General features: G+C 44.2%; 1 protein-coding gene across 1 annotated transcript in view; it reads right to left on the reverse strand.

The window, feature by feature from the left end:
• LOC134347220 (hepatocyte growth factor activator) overlaps nt 1-21,120 on the reverse strand; it is a 62,347-nt gene that overhangs the window by 6,398 nt on the left and 34,829 nt on the right. The window contains 7 exon segments of the mRNA XM_063049525.1: nt 428-568; nt 1,066-1,205; nt 5,683-5,923; nt 10,154-10,248; nt 11,848-12,022; nt 16,352-16,462; nt 18,713-18,844. Coding sequence (XP_062905595.1) covers nt 428-568; nt 1,066-1,205; nt 5,683-5,923; nt 10,154-10,248; nt 11,848-12,022; nt 16,352-16,462; nt 18,713-18,844 — 1,035 coding nt within the window.

The raw sequence follows: 21,120 nt of genomic DNA on the forward strand, positions 1-21,120 counted from the left end.
AGTGCCAGGGGCAGAAGCGGTGCAGGTGTAGGCACACCCAGTCCTAAGGTCAGTTGATTCCAAACAATTGGTTTATTAATCATTACAGAATATCTCTCTGCTGCTTCCCACTCCCTCCCCTCTCCCTTCCCCTTTTCCCAACCATGATTCTCCCCTCCCTGCCCCCTTCTCACTCTCAGTCCACAATAGTGACCCATACCAGAATCAGGTTTATCATCACTCACATATGTCATGATTTTGTTTTGCGGCAGCAGTACAATGCAATACTGTGCAAAAGTCTTAGGCTCTCTAGCTATATATATGTGCCTAGGACTTTGTACAGTACGGTACGTGTGACAAACAAAGGAAATCTTTAATCTTTTATCTTTGGTGATTATTTTCTGCTCTTTCATTTTTCCAAGTAACATCTCAGGGCAGAGTTGATTACCTTCCTTCATGTGTCCCCACCCAGTGACCTGGCACATAGAACCTGCCGGGAAGAAGTCGTTCTCACTTGGTAGACACAATGGCTGTACATAGTGTGACTTGAATGCACACTGCTTTGACACCTTCTTCAGTTTGATAAGGGCTACAAGATAAAAGATACACGTAAGTATATATACATATACACACACACACACATAGACTCCAACATAAACACACCAACAGGCACACACACTGTAACAGACACAGCCACACTGACATTACACACATGAACAAAGTCACAATTGACTGCAATGTCATATGCACAGATACAATGGAAACCTTTTCTGTAGCAGCATCTCAGGCAAATGACAGTAGATAAGTTGTGTTCACAAGGAAAACATCAACAAAACACAATTTTTGTACAGGAAACAACACAACTGGAACAAAAAATCCACTTTAGTGCAGTGATCAATGTGACCATAGTGTTGATAAACTCTATAGATTAGGCCTGTGTCAGTTAGTTGAAGAACCAATGGTTGAAGAACAAACATACTGATAGTACACACACACACACACAAGCACACACAAGCACACAGCCATTTAAGTAAAGCAACCACACTTCTGCTGAGGTAATAGAAAAGAATATGTTTGCCTTGTTACCTATATCGTGTACATTTTCTTCATATATACTGTAGGCATGGTGTAAAAAGTATTTCTGGACTTCAAATTCCTGAGTGTTCTTGTCAGTTTTATTAAAATCTTGTTGGCCCAATACAACGTGGATAGACGACTCCAGTGGACTTAAAGGAAAGAAGAAGATTGGTCAGATTAGAGAAAGACCATAAAACACAAGAGCAGAATTAGGCCATTCGGCCCATTGAGTCTGCTCCACCATTCCATCATGGCTGACTTAATCTCTCTCTCAACCCCATTCTCCTGCCTTCGCCCCATAACTTTAATGCCCTTACTAATCAAGAACTTATCAACCTTAAATTTAAATATACCCAATAACTTATTCTCCACAGCCATCTATGACAATGAAATCCACAGATTCACTACCCCTGGCTAAAGAAATTCCTCCTCATCTCTGTTCTAAATTGACACCCCCCTATTCTGAGGATCTGGTCTCTGGTCCTCGACTCCCCCACCATGGGAAACAACCTCTCTGCATCCAGTCTTTCTAGGTCTTTCTATATGCAATAGGTTTCTCGGAGATCCTTCCTCATTCGACTAAACTCCAGTGACTACAGGACCAGAGTCATCAAGTGCTCCTCATACATTAACCCTTTCATCACCAGGATCATTTTTGTGAACCTCTTTGGGACCCTCTCCAATTCCAGCACATGCTTTATCAGATAAAGAGCCATTTCTCAAATAAGAGACAGATTCAAGATAGCAGTCTGTTCCGATTTCGCTGGAGGGAAACAATAATCAGAAAAAATCTTTTCCAAAGTCTACATTAATTTCTGACCATAAAGAGACACTTGCAATCCCAAACGTCAGTATAATGAACACGGCCAATGGATGTTGAGACCAGCCACCCAAAAGGTCATAGTACCAGCAAACACTGAAAGGTTTCATACTAGCTTCTCTCCAACCCCCTTCTCCTCACTTGCCTATCACCTCCCTATGGTGCCCTCCTCCTTCCCTTTCTCCCATGGTCCACGTTCCTCTCCTATCAGATTCCTTCATCTTCAGCACTTTACCATTTCCAGCTATCACCTCCAGCTTCTTGCTTCACCCCCACCCTCCTGGCTTCATCTATCATCTTCTGGCTTGTACTCCGACCCCTCCCCTCCCCCCCAAACATATTTTTCTGGTTTCCTCCTCCTGCTGAAGGGAACCTGTCCAAAATGTCGACTGTTTGTGCCTCTCCATAGATGCTGCCTGATCTGCAGAGTTCTTCCAGCATTTTGTGTGTGTTGCTCTGGATTTCCAGCATCTGCAGAAGCTCTTGTGTTGAGGGTTTCATACCTCATGTGCAAGGGAGTCAGAGCTTTAGCTTTACCCAGAGGAGTGATCCTCTCGCGGACAACGGTTCGAGCGTGCCTGTCAAAGCCACTCGGCAGAACGCCTCATCGACAGACAAAAAAGATCCTGCGGATGCTGGAGATCTTGAGCAACACACACAAAATGTTGCGGTTGTATCGGCTTCTGCCACTTGCCCTGGCAGTGCGTTCCAATCACATTCTGTGTCAAAAAACCTGTCTTATAAATCCATTTTAAACATTCCTCATCTCAGTTTACAGCTATGTCCTCTAGTGTTTGACAATTCCACCCTGGGAAAAAGACTCTGACTATCTACCCTTCATAATCTTTGAACTTCCATGGCAAGACCATAGGCGCAGAATTAGGCCATTCGGCCCATCACATCTGCTCCCTCATTCAATCATGGCTGGTTTATTTTCCCTCTCAACACTATTCTCCTGCCTTCTCCCCATAACCTTTGATGCCCTTTACTAATGAAGTACTGTGATTTTAAATATACCGAATGTTTTGACCTCCAAAGCCACCCATGGCAATCCATAGACTCACCACCCTCTGGCTAAAGAAATATATCCCCATCTTTGTTCTAAAGGGACATCCTTCTATTCTGAGGCTATGGCCTCTGGTCCCAGCTATCAGACTTTTGGAAACATATTAGTTGCCCCTCAGCCGCTGACAGTCTGAAGAAAACAAAGACCATCCAGCCTCTCCTTATAACCCATACTCTCGAATCCAGGCAGTATCTTGTTGAACAAAGCCTCCACATCCTTCCTGTAATGCAGTGACTAGACCTGTAGATAATCCTCGAAATGTGACTGGTCTTAACCACGTCTCCTTACAGAACAAGTCTCCCCGATCTTGGTTAATATTTAGGGTGGCTTAGTGCAACACCTCCATGTTGTGGTTTGGAGGCCTGTGTGCCTCAGTGACCTGGAGAGCTGTGTTGACTAGAGTCAGGGCTTTATGATTTGGCTCTTGGTCGGGTCACCCATGCCGAACAGGTCAAAAGGTAGAGGCCGGACTAAGAGTGGTCCATCGGTCCTCCAGGTTTGGGGGAATTCAGCTCAGTGCTAACAACCCTGACTGGTCAAACACAAAATTGTTATGGAAACAGCAATGAAGAATGCTTCTACATCTGACGGGGATGGATTTCCTGAGTCTCCACACAGGACTTGCATGGCTGACAGTAGTGAAAACCGAGAGGAAGCTACAGACATGATGAGGGAAGCCCTGAACACCACCAGAGATGGAGGACCTTCATTGCTGCACCAGGTGGCAGTAAGTAAGTAAGTTAGTGGGACAGGAAGTAGTGCGATTACTTCACAGCTACAGCAACCCAGGTTGACTGGTGACCACTGACGCTGTCTGGATGGGACCCTGCACCTTTTGACCATGTGGCTCTTCGGGTGTTTCAGTTTCCCAAGGACATGTGTAGTGACCACCCTTCAGAAAACATTCTAGAAACTTCAGAGAGTAGTGGACACGGCTCAGCACATCACGGAAACTAGCCTCCCCTCCATGGAGATGAGAAGGAATTCCTTTAGCCAGAGAGTGGTGAATCTGTAGAATTCATTGCCACAGGCAGCTGTGGAGGTCAAGTCATTGGGTATATTTAAGGCAGAGATTAATAGATTCTTGATTGGTCAGGGCATGAAGGGTTAAGGGAAGAAGGTAGGAGACCGGGGCTGAGAGGGAAATGGATCAGCCATGACGAAATGGCGGAGCAGATGGCCTAATTCTTCTCCTATATCTCATGGTCTTACAGCTCTCTCTATACTTCTTGCTGCCTTAGTAAAGCAGCCAAAGAGTCCGGCCATCCTGGACATTATTTCTCCTCTCCCCTCCCATCAGAAATACAAAAGCCTAAAAGCACATACCACCAAACTCAAGGACTTGTACTATCCAGCTGTTATAAAACTGTTGAATGGTCCCATAGTATGATAAGGTGTACTCTTGATCTCACAGTCCACCTCGTCATAGCCTTGCACCTCACTGCCTGCCTGCATTGCACTTTCTCTGTAACTGTAACACTTCATTCTGCATTCTGTTATTGTACTACCTCAATGCACTATTGTAAGTACAGTATGCAAGGCAAGTTTGGTACATGTGGACGACGATAATCCAATCACCACAGATAGGATTAAATTTATTGAAATTTTACATCCATCCCACAACATGAGAGAGTAAAAATCTTTGCGTTATGACTCCATCACAATATACAGACATGTGAATTTATAAGTCTAATGGCTTGTAGAAACAAGCTGTCCATAGCCTGTTGGTCCTGACTTTAATGTTGCAGTACAATTTGCCAGACGGAAGCAGCTGAAACTGTTTATGGTTGGGGTGACTGGTGTCCCCAATAACCTTCAAGGCCTTCTTTACACACCTGCTGCTGTAAATGTCCTGAATGGAGGGAAGTTCACATCTACAGATGTGCTGGGCTGTCTGTACCACTCTCTGAAATGCTCCACCTGCGTTGAGGGTCAGAGGGGCAAAGGTGAGGGAGCACATCCTTATCACCTGTCGGCAATCCGTGAGGAAATCCAGGATCCAGATGCACAAGGCAGAGTGCAGGCTGAGGTCTCTGAGCTTCCTGTCAAGTCTGGAGGGAATTCTGGTGTTGAATGCTGAACTGTAGTCCAGGAACAGCATTCTAACGTATGCATCCCTCTTCTGTAGGTGAGTGAGGATGGTGTGTAGTGCTGTGCCTATGGTGTCATCGGTAGACCAGTTCCCTCGGTAGGCAAATTGCAAGGGGCCCAGTGTGGGTGGTAGCTTGCTGCAGATGTAGTCTTTAACCAGCCTCTCAAAGCATTTACTTATAATTGAGGAGAGTGCAACAGGGCTACTGCTGGGTAAATTGGTAAATTGGCTTATTATTGTCACCTGTACTGAGATCAGTTGAGGTAACAATGACAAATTTCCTTTCCTAAAAACTGTCACTGAATCCAGTGTTTTATTGCCAAAAGCATAATAGTTTATGCTCACTAAGATTAAGTCTACTTAGTTACTTGTATTTGCCTTCCTGTGTCCTGTTTTATTTGATTCAGCCATTTCCCACTCTCCTGTTTAAACATTGCTTCTGTGATTTGTTATCATGAAAATGAATCAGGCATTGCAAAAATAAAAAAAAATTACCCATTTTATCCCTAATGGTATGATCTGGGAAGGATTTAATGTGACAAGGAAAGAAGAGTTTGCACGGGGAATCAGTGGGGAGTGGGGTTGCTCTGCGAGACAGCACAGATTGAGTGTTGTCAGAGGGAGGGACGTGAAGAGATCTCAGGTTACCTGTGGAGGAAGCAGTGGGCAGCAGTGACCACCCAGCAGGGAGCAATGAGAGTTCCACCACAGATCATCTTTCCCATGTAAATGGCTGCAATCCAAGGGTGAGAACCTCGCATCGCTGTGGTCCCTCCGACAACCCTCGGGCGGAAGTTCTTAAGGTGCCGTACACCACACGTGGGTGATCGCCTTGGAAGCTTCCTCGCCAATGACCTGGCAACAGCAGGAAATCTCCTTGGGATGATGCCTGTGGAGACAAGAGGACAAATGCTGTGTACTGGGACCCGCAGCATCAGTAGAAGGCAGATGTACGCAGGAAAACTCCCACGAGACAACACTGTTGTTTTAACAACTATCGCACTGTAGCCCTGCCATCCTGAAATGCTTTGAAGGCTCTTGAACAAAAGGGAATAACTACACTCATTCTTTTTCTAGTATTCCCACAACCAGTGGTCTCACGTTAAGGACTCCACCTTGTTATGTCATGCTCATTTTTATTGTTATTTATTTACCGCAGCTCTCCGGTGAAAAATGATGTTGTGTCTGTTAAATAGGGGCCGTGGACAATTCTGATTTGATGGAGAATGGACGTGAAAGCATAGAGGAACAGCTGGAGAAATTTCTGAAACGTTCGTCCGCTGCTGTCGTTACTGTGTGGTCGGGAATCTTTCGGAGGGTAGGTCTCAAAATCCCCGGCCTTGCCTGCTTTTGGCGACTGAGAAGGAGGTCGAATCTTTCAGCAGAGATGCCGCTCAGTACTCGGTGTCAGAGAGCCGATCAGAGCTCGAAGTTTTCGGATGACTCAGAGTCGGACTGTGGTCGGCATGGCAGGGAGAGGTTTTCTTCCCTCTCCCATCTGCGTGAGATGTGGGACATTTGAGAAACTTTGAACTTTACTGTGCTCACGGACTTTCTTCATCAATTTATGGTATTGTGCACTGTTGTAACTATATGTATAATTATGTGGTTTTGTCAGTTTTTTCAGTCTTGGTTTGTCCTGTGTTTTGTGATATCACACCGGAGGAAATAATGTATCATTTCTTAATGCATGCATTACTAAATGACAATAAAAGGGGACTACGTGTCTTCATAATCTAAAAAAAATTTGCAATTGCAAAGTTTGTTGTTCATTGATCCTGTTTACCATTACTGGCTATAGATTTGCTGAGTATGTCCACGGGAAAAAAATCTCACGGTTGTATGTGGTGAAATGGATGTACTCTGACAATAAATTTTATTTTGAACTTTGAAGGCTGGTCATGGCACAGATTTAATCCAGCCTCCCAGACAACCTCGACCCAACACAATCATGCCTGCCTGTGATGCCACTTTCAAAGTTGAAAATAGATTTATTATCAAAGTACATATATGTCACAGTATGCAACCCCAAGATTCATCTTCTTCTGGGCATACTCAGTAAATCCAACAAACACAGCAGAATCAATGAAGGACTGCACCCAACAAGATGGACAAACAACCAATGTGCAAAAGACAACACACTGGAAATACAGAAGAAATAATAATAATAAATAAATAAATAAGCAATAAATAGCGAGAACATGAGATGAAGAGTCCTTGAAAGTGAGTCACCCATAGGTTGTGGGAACATTTCAATGATGAGGTTAAGGTTTAGGTTGAGTGAAGTTATCCCCACTGGTTCATTAGCCTGATGATTCAGGGGTAGTAACTATTCCTGAACCTGGTGATGTGAGTCCTACGGCTTCTGTACTTTCTTCCTGATAGCAGCATTGAGAAGAGAGCATGGTCTGAATGGTGGGGACTTGAAGGGAACTGTGTACTTTTACTCCTAGGCTTCTCTGTCCTACTGTTCCCTGTGAAAGTACTAGCCTCACTTGTCTTTCCAAAATGCAACACTGGGCAGGTCCAAGTTAAACTCCACTTGACATTCCTTGGCCCCACCTACCCATCTGATCAAGATCCCTCTGTAAATGCGGTGGCAACACTTTTACTATCCATGCCTTGTACATTCTCAGCCAAATCATTAATATAAATGGCATACAGTAACCGAGCCCTGGGGAACACCACCAGTCTCGGGCTTCCAATCTGGAAAACAACTGCAACACACACAAAATGCTGGAGGAACTCAGCAGGTCAGGCAGCATCTACGGAAATGAAGAAACAGTCGACGTTTCGGGCCAAGACCCTTCTTCAGGACTGGGAAGCAGGGGGAAGACGTCAGAATAAAAAGGTGGGGGGAGGGGAAGGAGGCTAGCTGGAAAGTGAAGCCAGGTGGGTGGGAAAGGTCAAAGGCTGGAGAAGAAGGAATCTGATAGGAGAGGAGAGTGGACCATGGGAGAAAGGGAAAGAGGAGGGAACTGAAGGGAAGAAGGATGGAACTGAGGGGAAGGTGACAGGCAGGTGAAAATAGGTAAGAAACCAGAGGGGGGAATAGAAGAAGACGGAAGGAGGAGGGAAATATTTTTTTGCCGAAAGGAGATTCATGCCATCAGGTTGGAGGCAATCCAGATGGAATATATGGCATTGCTCCTCCACCCTGAGGGGGGCCTCATCTTGGCACAAGGAGACCATGAACCAATATGAGGGAACGGATATGGAAATCAGAATTAAAATGTTTGGCCACCGGAATATTGAGCTTTTGGCGGATGGAGCGGAGGTGCTCAGTGAAGAGCCCCGCAATTCACGACGGGTCTCACCAATGTAGAGGCGGCTGCATCTGGAGCACCAGACACAATAGACAAACCCAGCAGATTTGCAGGTGAAGTGTTGCCTCCCTGTTTGGGGTCCCGAGTGGAGGTGAGCGAGGAGGTGACTGGGCAGGTGTAGTACTTTGGCCGCCTGCAGGGATGAGTGGCAGGAGGGAGATTAGTGGGGAGGGACGAATGGAAAAGTCCCTAAAGGAGTGATCCCTGCGGAAAGCAGGGTGGTGGGTGGGGCGGGGGGGTAAAGATATGTTTGGTGGTAGAATCCTTTGGAGATGGCAGAAGTTGCAGAAGATAATGTGCTGGGATGGTGGAAGTTGCAGAGGACAACCTCTGCTTCCTACCATCTGGTTTCATCTATCACCTGCCAGCTTGTACTCCTTTCCCTTCCTCAAATTCTTATTCTGGCTTCTATTCTCTTCCTTTCCTGTCCTGATGAATAATCCCAGCCTGAAACATCAAGTATTTATTCCCCTTCATAGATGTTGCCTGACCTGCTGAGTTCCTCCAGCACTTGGTGTGTGTACTCAAGTTTGTTCAACTTCTCCCTATAGGTAATATTCCCAGGTCAAGGCAACATCTCTACATCCTTCCTGTGATGGGGGCAACCAGAAATGCCCTCAATACTCCTAGTGCAGCCCAACGGACGTTTTATACAACTGCAACCTGACTTCCTGGCAGTGGCCCAACCAATGGGGGCAAGTGTGTTGTACATTCTCTTTACAGTCCTAGTTACTGGTGTGGCCACTTTCAGGACTTGCATGTTACAGGGCTTTTAAAGAAGAATCAACTCTTTAGGGAATCCCCTCAGAATTGAAGATGACCTCGAGATTCAAGATTGTTTAATGTCATTTCCAGTACACATGTGTAAAGGAGAACTAAATAACCGTTACTCCAGATCCAGTGCAGCACCAAACAAACAAGAAGATAAAGAGCACAGTAATAAAAAACACAATAAATATTAATACATAAAATAGCCTACATACATAGATTGATTGTATGCCCATAAAGTGACACTAGGCACAGGAGTGTTTGTACATAAGGTGACTGACAGGGAATGATAAAGTTGTAGTGGTTGGGGGTGTGGAGGGGTGGGTTAGTGGGTGGAGGTGTTGATCAGCCTTACTGCTTGGGGAAGGCAACTGTTTTGATTCTGGTGGTCCTGGCGTGGATGCTACATAACCTCCTCCCTGATGGGAGTGGGACAACCAGTCCATGAGTAAGGTGGGTGGGATCTTTCATGATGTCACTGGCTTGCATCCACTCTGGTTTTGTGGGCTCAGGTGAAGAGTAATAGTGCATAACTTTTATTCTTCACCTGTAACTGCTGTGCCCTTTGGTCACCTACCTATAGGAAAGGTAAAAATGAGGTTGAAAAGATATACAAAATTATGAGGGGTATGAGTAGGTTAAATCCAAGCAGGCCTTTTCCGCAGAGGTTGGGGGGAACTAAAACCAGAAGTCGTGGGTTAAAGGTGAAAGGTGAAGTGTTTAAGGGGAACATGAGGGGAAACTTCTTTACTCAGAGGGCAGTGAGAGTGTGGAACAAGCTGCCAGTGGAAGTGGTGGATGTGGGCTTGATTTCAACATTTAAGAGAAGTTTGGATAGGTACATGGAAGGTAGGAATATGGAGAGCTATGGTCTCAGTGCAGGTCAATGGGAGAGACAGTGGTTTGGCACAGACTAGATGGGCTGAAGAGCCTGCTTCTGTGCTGTACTTCCCTATGACTATATATGATTCTATAGCTGTAATGCTAATAGTCACGTAAAAAATACTAAAAACCTAAATACTCACTTGCTGTACCACACTTTGGAATGTTGCAGTACTCCCAGGAGATATGGTTGTCCAACATTACATAGCACCAGGGCTGTTTATCCCCATCTGGGTTTCTACGCAAGGCAAACGAACAATGGCTCAACCTTACTGTATTGTGCAAATTGTTTCCATGACAACAAAGCACAGAAGCAATATTTAAACAGGAAAGTTGGAACCAAATAAAATAGGAACTATTTGACAGTAACAAAATAACCTTAATCTTGGTTACCATAAACCATAGTTTTTCTGTCAATAAAACATCTGTTTCAGTGACAGTTTATAGGAAAGGAAATCTGTCATTATTACCCCAACTAATCTTGATACCTGTGACAAAAATACAGCAATTTACCCACCAATGTGGTGATTGGCAAATTAAAAGGCACTTAGTTAGGCACTTCGAATGTGCAGTGAATGGAGGGATATGGACATTGTGTAGGCAGAAGGGATTAGTTGAGTTAGGCATTTAATTACTAGTTTAATTAGTTGGCACAACATGGTGGCCAAAGGACTTGTTCTTGTTCTGTATCGTTCTGTGTTCAAAGTTCTAATCACTTCCCCTCTTAAACCTCTCTGATCCAGGTTCCCCCATCTCTTCTTATAACACCCAACCTATTATCGAATTGTAATCTCTCTTCAAAGTTCGAAGTACATTTATTATCAAAGTATGTATCCTATATACCACCTTGAGATTTGGCTTCTTGCAGGCAGCCACAAAACAATGAAACACAATAGAACCCATTTTAAAATTCCACATAACAAAGTCTGTCAAATACCCAATGGGTAGGAAATGTAGTTGTCCATCTTCACACGGCAAGATCCCACACATCAAGTTGGTCATTTCCATATTATTTTCATAGTTTCTTAAAACACAAAAGGAGTCAACTTAGACCCTTAAAGTCTACATTAACTTTCACTAAAATCCTGTTGGTCAAGATACCAGAGCATGAAATCACGTACCACCAGGCATCGCCAGGAAAGCTTCTGTCCTGCTGGGATAAGACCATTCGCAATGCGGTCAGATGCCTTGCAATTCCTGTACCAGACAGTCTCATTTTATAAAAATTCCAGGAACTGCAAGGCATCTGAATGCATTGTGAACGAATGAATGAATAAATAAATAAATATTTGCATATTTATTTATTTGTATGTATGTGTGCTTATACATCTACCTTATTGTAATTTATAGTTTTCTTTATTATGTATTGCGATGTAACGCTGCCACAAAACAATAAATTTCACAACATATGCCGTTGATATTAAACCTGATACTGATTCTGCAGTTTTGAAGTTTGATCACTGAATGGGGAAATACCAGTTATCACCAAGAAAACTTCTAGAGACTTGCAGTCAGATGCCTGGCAATTCCCACAACAGACAGCCAGATGGTCTCATTATATATCTATTTCATAGTTTTTAAAATTATATTTTCTTTATTTATCCATTTATGGGGTGTGGTCATCACCAGCTAAGCCAGCATTTATTGCCCATCCCTAGTTGCCCTTGAGAAGGTTGGTGATGAGCTGCCTTCTTGAACCGCTGCAGTCCCTGAGGTGTAGGTACAGCCACAGTGCTGTTGCTGCAGTGGGCCAAAAGGCTTTTGAGCTGTGTGACTCGACTTGAGACCAGCTTCGAGGCAGTCAGTTTAATGTAAGTACATTGCATCACTCCCCCACCTGCAATAGGAATGATCACCCAGTCCCAGCCAGAGAGCTTTTTCCAAGTTGCTGACGTTTAAATTGTTTCGCAGGAAGCTCTCCTTCCATGGCATGCACTCCATGTTTGACTCACTCTCATCCTCTGTGCCTTTGTAAGTCACCCCGTTGTCTTCATAGCAGTTTTCGTTCTTGTCTAGATGAAAGCAAGTAGGTTAGATGGGTGTAGCGCAGAGGCTATCATAATGCTACCCTCTGTAAGGAGTTTCTACATTCTCCCCATGACCACGTGGGTTTTTTTCCGGGTGCTCCCACATTCCAAGGACATAGGAGCCAGGGTTAGTAACTTGTGGGCATGCCATGTTGGTGTTGGAAGCTTGTAGACTCTTGCAGGCTGCCCACAGCAGCACATCTGCACACTTTGTTGGGTCATAGACACAAACAACACATTTCAAAGTTCAAAGTACATTTACTATCAATGTGTGTATAAATTATAGAACCTTGAGATTTGTCTCCTTACAGGGAGCCACAAAACCCGTAAGAACCCAATTATAAAAAAAGACCAACACCCAATGAGAAAGAATTTCACCAAAGAGAAAGAAAAACTCAAATCATGCAAACAGTAAAAGCAAGCAACAGCTTTCAGAACCAAAGTGAGTCCACAGACATGAAGCTCAGAGCAGCTGAGCAGACACACCCTCAGCCCCAGTGAATCACACAGCGGGGCAAATCATCGCAAATCCCACAGGCGCAAAGCCCAGAGCAGCTGGAGCAGGACACTGCCTCAGCCACTGCGCCAAAGAGAGAAGAGGCAAAGTCGCAGAGCAGCAAACAGAGCCAGCCCAACCCTCACCTCTGGTCCTGACACCCAACCTTTTCAGTCCATCTGGCCCAACATTTAAACTGCTCTAACACCAGGTCGTTCCCCACCCAGGCCCCACAACATCGACCTCACCGCCACATTCCGGCCTGTACCCAACCTTTCCAAATTGGCCCAATACCTCACTGTATGTTTTGATTGAGGACAACTCTGCGTGGTGCAGAGATTCAGGTTCATTTCCGACATATACATTGAAACATGCAGTGAAATGGGTCGTATACATTAACAACAAACACAAAGGTTGTGGGACTAATTCAAGTCAGTAGCACACCCCCCCAACCCTCCACCTAAACCTTCAGTGACCATACTGCACTGAAAACTCTTAAAACACTTTTTATAATAATGTTGGTATTTATGTACATTTTATTCCATATTTTTATATAATTCTCCATGCTTTATAATGTTTGAATGTTGTCATTAGTTGTTGACCAGCACAGCACAGTAAATTCCTAATACATGTAAATATATACGGCCAATAAAGCCAATTCTTCATCCTTCACGTGCTGGGGGCAGCCCGTAAGTGTTGCAACACATTCCAACACCAACACAGCATGCTCATAATATTCCATGGTACAATGGAGAACACAGCAAGCAACGAAACAACAACATCAGAGCCACAGGTTTCCAATGGAGACAAAAGAGAGTCTGCAGATGCTGGGACCTGAAGCAGCGCACACGAGATGCGAGAGGAACTGGTCAGAAATGGTCTGGAGGGAAATGGGCAGACAACATCTCAGGCTGAAACCCCTCATCGGGACTGGTTACAAAGGTCAGGACTGCTCATGATGAAGGGTCTCGAGCCGAAGCAATGACTGTCCATTCCCCTCCACAGATGCTGAGTTCCTCCTGCAGTTTGTGCAAGCTGCCCTACATTTCCAGCATTTGCAGAATCGCTTGTGCCCCCACTTTTCTGGAAAAATGGAGATACACTCTGCATCGCAGCTAGGTCTGACTATATCTCTAGCACACAACTGCAATGGACTTCACACTCTCACAATGTGCTGGAGGAACTCAGCAGGTCAGTCAGCATCAGTTGAAAAGATTAGTCAACATTTCAGGCCGAAACCCTTCGTCAGGACTGAAGGAAGAACTTTGGAGAGGGTTTGAAGAATGCTGGTAGTTGAAAAAAAACAGTAATTTGAAAGACACAGGGTGGGGGAGGGGAAGCAGGGAGGTGATTGGCAGGAGAACAATGCGCAGTAGTAGAAGGAGGCGGAACTATGAGGGAGGTGATGTGAAATGGGGATAGAGGAAGGGAGGGGGAGGGAATTACCGGAAGTTGGAGAATTCTATGTTCATACCAAGGGGCTGGAGACTGCCTAGACGGTATATGAGGTGTTGCTCCTCCAACCTGAGTTTAGCCTCATCAGGGCAGTAGAGGAGGCCATGTATGGACATATCTGAATGGGAATGGGAAGCAGAGTTGAAGTGGGTGGCTACCGGGAGATCCTGTCTGTTGTGGCGGACGGAGTAGAGGTGCTCGACGAAGCGGTCCCCCAATCTGCGTCGGGTTTCACCAATGTAGAGGAGGCCGCACCGGGAGCACCAGATGCAATAGATGACCCCAACAGACTCACAAGTGAAGTGTTGCCTCACCTGGAAGGACTGTTTGGGGCCCTGAACGGTGACAAGAGAGGAGGTGTAGGGACAGGTGTAGCACTTACGCTTACAGGGATAAGTGCTGGGTGGGAGATCCATGGGAATGGATGTGCGGATAAGTGAGTCGCGGAGGGATCAATCCCTGCGGAAAGCAGAGGGGGTGGAGAGGGAAAGATGTGCTTAGTGGTGGGGTCCTGTTGAAGGTGGCGCAAGTTGTGGAAGATAATGTGCTGGATGCGGAGGCTGGTGGGGTGGTAGGTGAGGACAAGGGGAACTCTGTCCCTGTTGTGGTGGCGGGAGGATGGGGTGAGGGCCGAAGTGCGGGAAATGGAGGAGATGCGGGTGAGGGCATCATTGATCACCGTAGAAGGGAAACCACGATCCTTAAAGAAAGAGGACATTTGAGATGTCCTGGAACGGAAAGCCTCATCCTGGGAGCAGATGTGGCAGAGACGGAGGAACTGGGAATAGGGAATGGCATTTTTGCATGTGGCGGGGTGGGAAGAGGTATAGTCGAGGTCGTTATGAGAGTCAGTGGGCTTGTAGATGATGTCAGTGGACAGTCTGTCTCCAGAGATGGAGACTGAGACATCGAGAAAGGGGAGAGAAGTGTCAGAGATAGACCAAGTGAATTTGAGGGCTGGGTGGAAGTTTGAAGTAAAGTCGATGAAATTGATGAGCTCAGCTTGGGTGCAGGAAGCAGCACCAATGTAGTCGTCAATGTATCGAAGGAAAAGTTGGGGAGCAGTACCAGAATAGGTTTGGAGCACAGACTGTTCCACATAACCAACGAAGAGGCAGGCGTAGCTGGGTCCCATGCGAGTTCCCATAGCTACACCCTTAGTCTGAAGAAAGTGAGAAGAGCCAAAAGAGAAGTTATTAAGTGTGGGAACCAGTTCTGTCAACCGGAGGAGGGTAGTGGTGGTGGGGAACTGGTGAGGTCTATTATCCAGGAAGTCGCGGAGGGCTTTGAGGCCTTCTTGATGGGGAATGGAGGTGTATAAGGATTGGATATCCATAGTAAAAATGAAGCGGCTGGGACCGGGGAACTGGAAGTTATTGAGAGGTGGAGGGCATGGGATGTATCGCGGATGTAGGTGGGGAGGGAGCAACACCTCATATACTGTCTAGGTGGTCTCCAGCCCCTTGGTATGAACATAGAATTCTCCAACTTCCGGTAATTCCCTCCCCCTCCCTTCCTCTATCCCTATTTCACATCACCTCCATCATAGTTCCGCCTCCTTCTACTACTGTGCATTGTTCTCCTGCCAATCACCTCCCTGCTTCCCCTCCCCCACCCTTTGTCTTTCAAATTACTGCTTTTTTTCAACTACAAGCATTCTTCAAACCCTCCCCAAAGTTCTTCCTTCAGTCCTGACGAAGGGTTTCGGCCCGAAATGTCGACTAATCTTTTCAACTGATGCTGACTGACCTGCTGAGTTCCTCCAGCGCATTGTGAGTGTTCCTTTGACAACAGCATCTGCAGATTATCTTGAGTTGACTTCGGACACTGGGACATGTGAAACTTTAAAAAAACTATAAAGTGCTGGCCTCGCTTCCCTTGAAAAGCAAAGATGTGATAAAATATAAGCTTTTAAAATCTACGATTGTTGGCATGGTGAAAATATCTCCACCAGAGGGAGAAGTCCAAAACTAGATCGCCAGTGAGAAAGGGCAGTGATCAGTTAGTTCAACAACAGCTTTGATCGGTAATGTAAGACGTCCCTTCAGAACAGAGATGCGGAGCTAGGGGATGGTGAATCTGTGGAATTCATTATCACAGACTGCAGTTGAGGTCAAGTCACTGGGTGCATTTAAAGTGGAGGCTGACAGATTCTTGATTAGTAAGAATGTCAGAGGTTACTTGGAGAAGGCAAGAAGAAGGGGTTGAGAAGGGTAATAAATCAGCCACGATGGAATAGCAGAGCGGACTCGATGGGCTGAATGGCCTGATTCTGCTCCTATGTCTTATATGCAGTAGTCTGACTGTGTATAAACCAGAGAGCACTTATTGACAAGAGAACTGGCGGTGGTCAAGTCACGTACTTATCTCACAGTACTTCCCCACGAAGTTGCTGTGGCAGCCACAGATGGCCTCTGCCGTTCCTTGGATAGATCGACATTCTCCAGCATGGAGACATGGATTGACCTCACAATCTGAAAGGAAGAAGATAAAGGGTAAAAGGAGGCACCATAACGATCAGACTGTTGCCGACAACATCCCATGTACCATCAATCTACAGGATAGCACCATTAATCTACAGGGTAGACACTCAGGGACTTGGGATAGATTATTATTACTATTATTATTATTTACTTTTATTTTTTTGTCTCAGCTCAAGCTGTTAAAACCTGAGATACAGGCATAGCCAAGCACACTCATTTCTCAATTGCTGGGAATTTTCGGACTATTCTAGCGGTGTTTAGTATTGTGGCTCTCTGAAGATTTACATAGATATTACTGTGTAGCCCTAATTGTTCAATACTATTGGGTAGTGCCTTTGTGATGACACCAGTTGTAGATGTTACTATTGGGACAATGTATACCCATTTCATGTTCCAAAGTCCTTCAATTTCCTCTTTTAATTCAGCATATTTCTGGTGTTTTTTACTTACTGATTTCTGTAAGTTATGTGTGTTTGGAATGGCGAAATCTATTACATAAGTTGTTCTTGCTTGTTTATCCTGTAATATTATATCCGGATGGTTATTATGGATTTTCCAATCTGTAATAACTGTCTGGTCATGATATAATTTGTGGTATTCTGATTCTAAAACTGTTATTATTATTATTATTATTATTGTTACTGTATGCTTACTGCTATCATAATTATATGTACTATATGTGCTTTGTGCTGTGTATGACTGTTGGTGCTATGTTTTGCATTTTGGTCCCAGAGGAACACTGTTTCATTTGGATGTATTTATGGGTATTCATGTATGGTGAATGACAATTAAACTTGAATTTGAACATAAAACAAGGGAACACAAGAGACAGCAGATATAGAATATAGTTTAGTACACGGATGGAAGGAATATGGACTCTGCTCCCTGTGCGGATGCGTGGTCACGCAATAACTGAAATGCCCCCACGCACATAGCCTTTGTTGCCAAGCAGCTGGAATTTTCTTTTATATAATGTTAATATAATTTTGAAATCTACATTAATATAATTTTGAAATGCCCTGTAATTAGCTGTGTTAATTAATGTAATCCATAAATTTTCTAAATAATAAACATTTACTTTGAAACATTTTAGAGCTCTCTCCAAACTTCATACTTCCCTCTCCCCATTTCATTCCAACTGCCTCATCATTTTATTTCTCCTCATCTGCTCCATCTCAAAGTTCAAAATGAATTTACTATCAAAGTATGCACACATGTCTCGGTATACTGCCCTGAGATTCATAGTCTTGTGGGCATTCACAGTAGGTACAAGGAAACATAATAGAATCTGTGAAAATCTACACACAAAAACAGACAAACAACTAATGTACAAAAGAAGACAAACTGTGCAAATACAATCAATCAATCAACCAATAAATAAATAAATAAATGAATGAATGAATGAATGAATGAATGAATGAATAACTTTGAGAACATAAGATGCAGAGTCCTTAAAAGTGAGTCTATAGGTTGTGGAATCAATTCAATATTGGGGTGAGTGAAGTTGTCCACACCAATTCAGGAGCCTGAAGTTTTGTAGGGTAATAACTGTTCCTGAAGCTGGTGGTGTGGAACCTAAGGTTCCTGTACTACCTTCCTGACGGCAGCAGTGAAAAGAGAGCATGGCTTGGATCATGGGGTACTTGATGACCATCTATCATCGACTTGCCTTCATCCTACAGGACCTCCCAATTCTATGCCCCCTATTGCTAGGACAAGGACATTGGGTGCATGGAAACACCACCATCTGCAGGTTCCCCTGCCAAACTGCAAGTGGAAATGTATCACCCATCCTTCATCATTCTGCAATGCTAGAAATCCAGAGTAACACACACACACACAAATGGAGGCAACTCAGCCAATTAGGCAGGATCTATGGAGGAGAATACGCAGTCAATGTTTTGGCCCGAGACCCTTTGTCAGGACGCAAAGAATTTTTCTCATCTCTCCCCAACCATCTAAAATCTTGGTCCACTTGCTTTTCTGTCAGTAGAGATAAGATTCTCATTTATTCTGCACTTGTCAAAACCTTTCCAAATTTGGATTGACTCCAGTCGATCTCTCCTAAATCTTCTCAAAAAAGGTTAAGGAGAGATCCGGTTAAGGTCTTACTCAACTCATTTGCAAGAAGAGCTCTAGTCAGTGAAGAAGCTGGTTATGACAAAGGTTGTCAGAAGAACGTAAGTGATTGGCCCATATTTCAAAGAGAGTCACAGAAATTTTTAGTTTGCTGACTACCACCTTTGCTTGCGACGCTTTGGCACTCTGACCCATTCTCGGCACACACACAACTTTCTACTTTGCCATCGACAAACCGGTTCCATCTCTCTCTGATGCGGAAGTATCTATGGTGGGTCTTCTCCAAGCATGTCTCTGAAACACAAAGGGAAATAACTGAATATCTTCGAGGCATATAGCATGAGAAAAGCCTAGCAAGTCTGAGCTGACCAATAATACACCCATTGACGTGATAATCCTAAAGAGGTTGATAGGTTCTTGATTAGTAAGGGGCGAGAAAGGTTATGGGGAGAAGGCAATAGAATGGGGGTGAGAGGGATAGTAAATCAGTCACGATGGAATGGCAGAGCAGATGAATGGCCGAAAGACCTAATTCTGCTCCTCTGTCTTACCGTCTTAAGCAATCCTAGATTCTTATCAAAGCACACCTCCCTCCCCACAACCACCAAATTCTATCACTCACCAACACACATGGGACAATTTACACTGATCAATAACCTACCAACCCCACACATCCTCGGGCTACTGCACAGGACCGAAAGAAGCTACAGAAGGTTGTAAATCTAGTCAGCTCCATCTTGGGTACTGGCCTACAAAATACCCAGGATATCTTCAGGGAGTGGTGACTCAGAAAGGCAGCGTCCATTATTAAGGACCTCCAGCACCCTTTTCTCACTGTTACCATCAGGTAGGAGATACAGAAGCCTGAAGACACACACTCAGTGATTCAGGAACAGCTTCTTCCCCTCTGCCATCTGATTCCTAAATGGATGTTGAATCTTTGAACACTACCTTGCTTTTTTTAAAAATATACAGTCTTACTGTTCTTGCATGTTTTTTAAAATCTATTCAATACACATAATTGATTTACTTATTTATTATTATTTTTATTTATTTATTGTTATTTTTTTCTCTACTAGATTATGTATTGCATTGAACTGCTGCTGCTAAGTTAACAAATTTCACGTCACATACTGGTGATAATAAATCTGATTCTGATATCAGAATCAGCAGAAAATTCCAGCATCTGAAGAATCTCTTGTGTTTAATTTTTGCTGAATTTACTCTCAATTGTTATCTTGTTTTACACAGGATGTTTTTAGCTCTTTACAAAATGCAGCTTGCAAAGTAGTGTCATCCAGTTATAATAAACTGCATGTTTTATTAATTTAGGAGATGAGAACATCTCTGTCATAGCCAGCATGAATGCTCATTCCCAGTTGCCTTTGAGAAGGTGGTGGTAAGCTATCTTCTTGAACCCCTGAGGTTCTTCCATTTATTATCACTGTCTTATATGACATGAAATTTGTTGTTCTACAGTAACAGTGCAGTGCAAAGACTTCAAAGTTATTATATATTACAATTCAATAAATAGTGCATAAAAAGGCGTGAGGTGGTTTCACAAAGAAGAGAAAATCTGCAGGTGTGGAACATCTGAGCAACACACACAAAATGCTGAAGGATCCCAGCAGGCCAGGCAGCATCTACGGAAAAAAGTACAGACAGCGTTTCGGGCCGAGACCCTTTGGCAGGGTTGGATTTTCTCTTGCTTGTAACTTTGGAATCCAGAGCACCCGGAGGAAACCCACACAGTCACAGGGAGACCCCTTACGGACAGCAGCAGGAATTGAACCCAGGTTGCTGGTACTGTGATAGTGATACACTACCTGCTGTTCCAATGTATTCTACAGCAACTGCTGGTGTGGAGTAAGGTTCCAGATTTCCACCGTTCCCTTAACTTTTCTCCTCAGCACTGCAGGTTGTAGACCCTTGTCTCCGGTGCTAAGCTCTAATGGATTTTTTTTCTATCCATATAACAAACAACACAGTATTAAATTAAACTGAACTGAAAATGCCTTGACTCTTTTAATTTTGTGCTTTATATTCCGTGTTTCTAGCTCATTTTTTGTCATTTGCACAATTTGTTTTGTTTTCATTTGAAGAGGGTTGATGCTTTTCTTTGAACAGTTTGAACCTGGTTTTCTTTGTTTCATGGCTGTCTGTGGGAAGACAATTCTGAGGGATGACTACTGCATACATACTTTGAATCTTTGAATCCATCCTGCTAGCTTCTAATTCTAGTTCAAGTTCAAGCTTAATTGTCATTCCTGGGGTGAGGGTGCAAAATGGTCACACAGTGCACACAGCACATGACAGCAGAAAAAACATACTGTCACAAAAAAGTCCCTGAGTGACACGGCCCGTAGATTGATGGTACATGGGATGTAGATTGATGGTACACTAATGCAGCTGCAGATGAACGCAAATCAGGTTGTCTCTGCCAAGCGAACACTGGAAGGCAGCACTGACGGGAGGGCCAGCCCCAGTGGTGGCGTTGAGGTGGTGCTTGCTGGTGCTATAGCACCAGCAGAAATTACAATAACACCACCATAGCACCACCAAGAAACTAA

The sequence above is a fragment of the Mobula hypostoma genome, chromosome 5, assembly GCF_963921235.1.
Source record: "Mobula hypostoma chromosome 5, sMobHyp1.1, whole genome shotgun sequence".
Taxonomy (NCBI): Eukaryota; Metazoa; Chordata; class Chondrichthyes; order Myliobatiformes; family Myliobatidae; genus Mobula; species Mobula hypostoma.